This window comes from Lactuca sativa, chromosome 7 (genome assembly GCF_002870075.4).
Source record: "Lactuca sativa cultivar Salinas chromosome 7, Lsat_Salinas_v11, whole genome shotgun sequence".
Classification (NCBI taxonomy): domain Eukaryota; kingdom Viridiplantae; phylum Streptophyta; class Magnoliopsida; order Asterales; family Asteraceae; genus Lactuca; species Lactuca sativa.
The window spans coordinates 91,758,587-91,766,558 of NC_056629.2; the positions used below are offsets into that span (position 1 = coordinate 91,758,587).

At 30.2% G+C, this 7,972-nt stretch overlaps 1 protein-coding gene across 1 annotated transcript; it reads left to right on the forward strand.

Annotated features, from left to right (window-relative positions):
* The first annotated feature begins 1,601 nt into the window (after window positions 1–1,601).
* Window positions 1,602–2,629, forward strand: LOC111883734 (probable WRKY transcription factor 50). Its single transcript, XM_023880060.3, has 3 exons — window positions 1,602–1,987; window positions 2,095–2,236; window positions 2,323–2,629. The coding sequence occupies exons 1-3, from the start codon at window positions 1,672–1,674 to the stop codon at window positions 2,450–2,452; spliced, it is 588 nt and encodes a 195-aa protein (XP_023735828.1). The 5' UTR covers window positions 1,602–1,671; the 3' UTR covers window positions 2,453–2,629.
* Window positions 2,630–7,972: the final 5,343 nt, after the last annotated feature.

Here is a 7,972-nt window from a genome sequence, read left to right on the forward strand (position 1 = left end):
TGAATGATGAAATATAAAAAAACACATTCGTTCCCTAATAAATGAAAAGAATTTTGTCATATGTCACTCTCTCATTAACTTGGACACATGTCATTTTTTGGTATTTTTGAATAAATGTTTTTCCATTTGTCATTTTCTCATTGTTTATCTTTTCTTAATTAACACATCATATTTACACCTCAATTAATAATTGTCTTAATTGAAAATAACCATTAAATTACAATATTACAACTCATATACTATTGAATATGTTTCCTTTTAAATTTTAAATTTTAAATTTAAATAAATTTTTGTTTAAACTTTTATATTTAATTTTTTTGTTCTATCCAATCCGTATAACATACGGGTCTCACAACTAGTCTACTCTAATAAATGAAGATTTTTTGTCATATGTCCTCTTCTTCTTATTTAGACACATGACATTTTCTAATTTTTTTAAACTTTCTATTTTCCATTTGTCATTTTATTGTATTTTTCATTTAATTAAATTAAAAGTCCACATTTAATATGTAAGGTAATATATATGTAAGGTATTTATTTAAAGAGTTTATATATGTAATGTATTTAATACATTAAAATCTTATTAATTTTAATAATTCAAAAAATTTCTCATTTTTCTTATAAATTCAAAGTTTTCAAATTGTTAACATTTTATATTTATTTTTTTTTAAATAAAATCATGTAATACATAGGTCTCACACCTAATATTATATTAAATGTTCGTTAGTAAGCTTTTATTGTAGTTAGAGGTTAGAAAGATATAAAAATAATAGAGAGAACAGTAACTATTTTTTTAAAACCAAATTCATTTTACAAAATCTTAAAGATAAGTTGCATGTGTCTTTGACAATCAGCCTACATACACACTAATCACCAAAAAAAAACGATAATTTAATAATCCTTGGTTGGCGTTACAAAAGGGTTGGTCTATAGCATGAGTTACAAGCCACAAAATAATCCCAAAAGTCCACTCACAAGTCTTCCTTTTATCATCACCTTCGGTCTATTCCCCCTCGGTCTTTCCTCACAATTGACTTTTCAAGTCAATCCTATTACTTTTCAAATACAAAGTTCCATTTTTATACTAACGTGCTTATCTTGCACCAAAAATTTTTTTGTCTTTTTCTTTTATAATATTTAAGCATATCTAATTATTTTATTATACAATAACAATCTTACAAAAATAGTATATGTTACTTCTAGATTGTGTTTGTTATATAGGATTAAACATAGACACACTAGATGCTTTTTAAGCTTATTCTTATTAGGAGGATATTCATGTCTTTTGCACAATACGATTCGTTCACAAAATTACAGTTTTTATCCATTGACATCAAACATAGTATAAAATTATCATGTCTTGTATTGCTTAAGAAACAAGATCCTTAAGTGCTTATATGCTGTTGCCTTAGGTGACGCATGACCTTAGTTACAAACAAGCATCATCCTACTCCCATCAATTTACCAATTTCCTACACAGCTTCCTAATTCTATTTCCTTATAATAATGTGCAAAAACTAACATCATAACCATCGTTTTCAACAGTTTTCATGGGACCATTTAAAGCTTTCAAACTTTTAAATAGCAGCCTCCACTGCCACGGCTACACACGACACACTACGAACCTTCTTTCATGCTTCTAGGAAGGTAGCTACGAAACCTCCATTAGAGATGATATATCATCAAGAACAGCAAACCCTCAACTTGCATACCAAAATGAATTATTATGATCATCAAATGTCTAAAGCCTACAGTTACAGATCAGTAGACTCACCTGACATGGACTATGATGTTCCAAACCAGCAAACTTATGAGTTTGTTGAGAGCTTTCTCAGCTTTGATGATTGGATAACTGAAGATAAAGCATCCACTGTTCCTGAGTATCAAGATCATACTCCTGTTTACCCTTCTGCCACCATTGAAGATGGTGGTCTGTCGATCGGAAGTAGCAGCAGCAACAGCCATCTTCATGATGGAAGTAGAAGCAGTAAGTAAACTCATTTGATCTTAACATCATAGGAATTCTTTTTCAAGTGGGGTGTTTATTCTATTTACAAACATGAAGTATCTAATAAGCGTTTTTTTTGTAACTAGGGGCCACAGGATTTGGGCAGGCTCAAAATGGCAAAAAAGAGAAAGTCGCCTTCAAAACAAAATCCCAAGTTGAGATCCTAGATGACGGTTTTAAGTGGAGGAAATATGGCAAAAAGATGGTTAAAAACAGTCCAAACCCAAGGTACATGTTGATTATGTAATTTCATACAAACTAATATATATAGTTCATGTTGGGAATTTGTTGACATTGTATAAATATATTTGCAGGAATTATTATCGTTGTTCAGCAGCAGGATGTTCGGTGAAAAAGAGAGTTGAAAGGGATGTAGAGGATGCACGATATGTAATCACAACCTACGAGGGTATTCACAACCACCAACGCCCTTCTAACTACTGATAGCTTGTACTACGATTTGTTAATGTATGCTAAAGAATAGTAGTTTTTCTAAGCTTACTCCATCACTAGCTTATTGAAAAGAAAGTTGTAGTTCGGTTACTTATTTTCTTCAACCGACCAAGGTTATGAATCGTTTTAGAATATAATTGTTTTTAACTGCTATGAAGCAGTCTTTCACATGGTTGTCCTAAAGTATACATAGATGAAGTATTAGCTTTAATAGGTTTATATAAGTTCTGGCATAGTGCATTACATTTCTTGTTATGTGGACATTATGATTTATCTCTTTAATGTTGAGATAGACCTTTCACATGGTTGTCCTAAAGTATCCATGGATAAAGTATTTGCTTTAATAGGTTTTAGTCCTGGTATAATGCTACAATATTTCCTGTTATGCGGACATTGTGATTTATATCTTTAATGAGAGAGAGAAACCCAAACAATGAATTACTGAATATTTGGTAATTGATTGTGTGGGTCTCTCTCACATTAAATAGGTAAATGATCACAAGAAATGTTTGGAGAATTATGCTTCCAAAATTCCAACAAACAATAAACTAATGCAAAATCCTCCTTTAAACAAAAAGTAAACACCATGGGACCTGGTCCAAGAACCATCCTCTAGCATTAAATTAGAAAATACACAAGAGCTTTAGTAAAAAACTAGATACAAATCATCAACCAAATATCAAGGAATTGGAATGTTAATCATAGTCAGAACAGCAAACTGAATGATTCCTGTCATGAATCAGCTCTTGAATCTTTCAGATATTCATTCCACATCAGGTTAACGGCCCTTCGGCCTCCTTCTAGACCCTCAAAACGGTACTTCTAGGATTATTTTCGTAGGGAATGAACTAGCTTTGAAGATATATCATTAGGGCTCATTTTCGACTCTATTTATAGGTTATAGTGACGTCACGACAAGGAAAAGGACTTGTCACGCCATGGGAGATGGAATCCTTGTTGTCCATGAATTTTTTGGTTTTCCACGCAGTGGAAATGGCTTTGCCATGGTGTGGGAACTGGGAATCGGTATTTTTCACAAACACAAAAGTTGTCCAAAATTTTGCCTAGTTTTCAAAACATCTTGAATCTCTTTAATCGAGTTACGAGTCATTAGATACGTTTAAAACACTGAGGAGCGGTCAATCTATCAGCAACATCTTTTTAGCGTCTTTTTCAACTTTGTTCTCCTCCTTTTGCATCCCAGCTCTCATTTTAATTGTAATTGAACATTTCAAAACATATTAAGTATCATATATCTTAAAATATATCATTTTAATCAAATATATTAAGATAATGGTCTAAAATATATAGTTAAATAAAGTCATATGAACTACATACATACGTGAATGTTATGATCCAACCATATCTTACACTCATTTTCATTTATATAGTCCAACTACAGTCTTTCCTGTTATTATCCAACCATAGTCTTTCATGTCAGTGCTATGATCCAACTATAATATTTCATAAAGGTGTTATTATTCAACTATAGTCTTTTATACAAGTACTATCATACACCCATAGTCTTTCATGCATAGTCATAAAGACAGTCAAGCATACATTGACACCTAGTGTCCTACATAGTATAGTGACAAAACTTACGTCATTGAAACCCAAAAATCACAACTGCATGCTAATAAAAGTAAAGGCCAGTCTCATGATCCACCTAGACATTAGATAAAAGTCAAACCTTAGTCTATGACCTAAAATCCTAAAGTTTGTCCCATGGTCAAACTTAGTCAAAAAGTCAAACTTATGGCTAAAGGCTCTCTGTGCCATCTTCTGGCCCCAACACCCGCTACGGGACAAAATAATCGACTTCGGAACAAAACATAGGTAGATCAAAAAACCTAATGATGCCCCGACGCCCCTAAAAAGATGACCAGGCTAATTTCCAAAGCTTATTTTGACTTAATCCATTAAGTCAAGGCTCCAACTCTCAGAAATGATTCTTAATGATGCCTTAATGGATAAATTTTCCAGCTTTATCCATTAGAACACCACAAACCAACTATATCTAAATCCCTAGTTTCTGAAATGTCCAAGATTGCATTTTTCTTCAAGGATGGAGTTAAGAGAGCACATACATGTACTCTAAACTCCAAAAAAAATGTTAGATCTGAAGCCAAACATGATTTTAAGATAATGGAGTTGTCCAAACTCCATAGATCAAGCCATAAAAGGGACCAAAACATAAAATATTGTACTAAAACTCCAAATACTCTTATATCTAAAGGTGAAAACCATCAAAACTTGAATCATTAAAACATACCAAGGTCTAGAAGATGAATGAGAGCTTATTTCTTTAGTTGCAAAGCTTTAATGCCAAATCTTTCAAGAACACTTCAGTCTAAAGTCGTAAAAATTCAACAATATGGATGAGAGGAGAGGGGAGGAGCTCAAAACTATGAAAGGGAAGCTAGGGTTCCTTCAAGGTCGATCCAAGGTTAATGGAGGCTAGGAAATGATAAGCACTTGGAGTTAATGCACCTTAAATATCCTCAAAACCCTAAACATGTTCAACCCATGAGTCTGGGCGCCCTAATGCCCCTAAATGGTGTCCTGGTGTCTTCAGTATAATTCCATAAAATTTTCAGATTTTTACGATTAATTCCTTCAAGCTTCAGTTTTCACTTCTACATTTCCTTAAACTTTAAAACCATCGATAAAAGTATGGGAAAAGTGTAATCAAGACTTGGGTGTTACAATTGATAAAATTAATTTATAAATTATTATTATTACATATTTTGTTGTTAATATAAACGATATTTATAGTAAAATTAAAATATGAAATCACATCAAAATACTATAACTATATTTACATTTATGGTCTTTTAATTACCCCACATTTTTCTATAAATGCCTAAAGTTCAATTGTTTAATAAGGGCATTGTATTAATTGAATCTCATTATGATCAAATCAAAATAGTATAATTATATTTACATTTATGGTCCTTTAATTTATCTCCCATTTTAATATAAATGGCCTAAAGTTCATTTGTTTAGTAAGTGTGTTGTATTAATTGAATCCCAATATGATCAAATCAAAATAATTTAACTATATTTTCATTTATGGTCTTTTAATTTACCCAACATTTTACTATCGATGACCTAAAGTTCAATTATTTAGTATTACCGAGAGTTCATGATGTTCTTCATTCACAAGAGTATTTTATCAAATCTAGTTTAGGACAGAGCATAATTATTGCATGAGTTACAAAACAAGTTATTAGCAAATCGGGGACTGTATGCAATGATTTCTTTAGGATTCTATAAACAACTTACATCACTCGTAGAGTTTTAATGGATTGGGTTCTACACAAAATGAATATTAGATGATTATGTCGGATACTGGTTTCTTCATTACTAACAAGTATGGTGTAATCGTCTATTTTTCAGATAAGCAAGGTTCGTCGACTTGTTTTCCGTTTTAGCATGGTCTACAAGAAATCTCTCATCATAGATCTATTGTTATCGTCTACCTTCATAATGGCCATTATGTGAAAAATGATTTACAAGAATTGCATCTAATGCTTATAGTTGTGTCCCGTTGGCATCACAACAGATCAAAACGTTCAGTTGGATGGGAAATAATATATAATGTTCGACTGAATGCATATATTCCACAAATTGCACCACGTAATAATTGTATTATTTATATAGTTGATGTCCCTAATAATTAATAAAATTAATTTATAAATTATTAATATTACATATTTTATTGTTAATATTAATGCGTTTTTAATAAAATTAAAATATGACACTATTTGACAAAACGATGGTAAATAAAAATTGTAATTTTTATTTATTGTAGTTGTGTTTGGTCAAAAATAGTTGTAATTGTGTTTTTTAATGTGTTTTTGTTTGACATTAATAATAATAAAAGAAAAAAGGTTAGGCATCATTGATACGACAAATATCATAATTTACTAATTGTCTTAATCAACTAGTTGTGGCCGAGACGACCACCTCTCGTCTAAAAAATAATCGAAGATTAATACAGCTTAATCAATACGGAAAATAAAAATAAAATATTAATATGAAACTAATCAAAGATAAATAAAAATTCAATAATTATGATAGTATGTATGATATTGATTAATTATAAACATTAATATAATAATTAATTAATCAAAACAAAAATGTGAAAAATAGTTTTGAGAGGGTATATTATCATATCATTGATTAAAGATAATTATTATATTTTTTAATATTTGTTTTACTTGACTTTATTATCATTCGTTTTGACTTAATTATGAGGTTGGTTAAAATACATCACATTTGACTATATAAACACTGTTTAATTATTCAATTATTTTTATTAGTTAGAAATTATATTGTTTTCAAAGAAAATAATAAATAAGTTAATGATAAGTTAACTTTTGGTTTTGGTGTCCATAGAGTATAGTTAGCAATTAATAGTGGTTTTGACTTTATTTATTATCGGTGCGTTTAAAATCCCCCAACAGTTGTGACCTTATTTTGGCCATGAAACAATTTGGTCTTATTATTAGGCATAAAAAGGCTTTTTATTCTCCTTTACATGTTCTAATCAACTAATCCTTGTGTCCCAAAAAACAATATTCAAGCACTTCTAATTTTAAGCTATCAAGAAAATGTATCAATATCCTTTGTAAAAAAACCTCCCTCTAAAAATCCAAATCTTTTATATTGACTATTCACAATCAATATAAACAAGGATATAATATTAAGAAATGGTAGTAGGATCTACCCTAATAAATGAAAATCATTTTGCCACATGTCCTTCTCTCATAAAATTAGCCACATGTCATTTTGTTATAATTTGAGATATATTTATTTTCCACTTGTCATTACTTTAATTTTTATTTTCAATATATCATTAATTTAGTTTTCATAAATTAAACCTACCATAATGACTATTAATTTCAAATTTCAAATTTTAAATTTTAAACTTCAAATTCAATTTTAAATAAATTTATAGTTTAAACCTTTATGTTTAACATTTTGTTATAATTAACCCGTTTAGTACACACTAAACCCATGTTTTGAAAACCGGACCGGACCGGCCGGTTCAACCGGGAACCGGTCCCGGATCCGGTTCATATAGGTCAAAAAACCGGTATTTGTTTGAACCGGTAAAAACCGGTTCGGTTGAACCAGTAAAACCGGTCAAAACTGAAAATTTTAAAAAATATTTATTTTTTTCATTTTTTGTATTTTTTTATATAATTAAATATAATTATAACATCATCCGGTTTTTCCTGTTTTTGAGACCGGTCCGACCAGTTGGACCACTTGAACCATTGAACCAGTAAGACGACCGGTTCGATCTCCGGTCCGGTTTTCAAAACCTTGCACTAAACACATAATTTTAATTTATTTATTTTTTGCATGTTTTTTTCTCATAATTTTCATTTATTTCAATTTCAAATTCAAATAAAATTTCTATTTAATCGTTCGTACTTAACATTTTGTTTTAATCAACCCGTATAATATACGGGTCTCACAACTAATGTTGTAATATACAAA

Excerpts from the sequence above, each read along its gene's own strand:
- LOC111883734 (XM_023880060.3), top strand. The coding sequence starts at position 1,672 with ATGATATATCATCAAGAACAGCAAACCCTCAACTTGCATACCAAAATG. Across the intron at positions 1,988-2,094 it reads TCATGATGGAAGTAGAAGCA|GGGCCACAGGATTTGGGCAG; the intron begins GTAAGTAAACTC and ends TTTTGTAACTAG. Across the intron at positions 2,237-2,322 it reads AAAAACAGTCCAAACCCAAG|GAATTATTATCGTTGTTCAG; the intron begins GTACATGTTGAT and ends ATATATTTGCAG.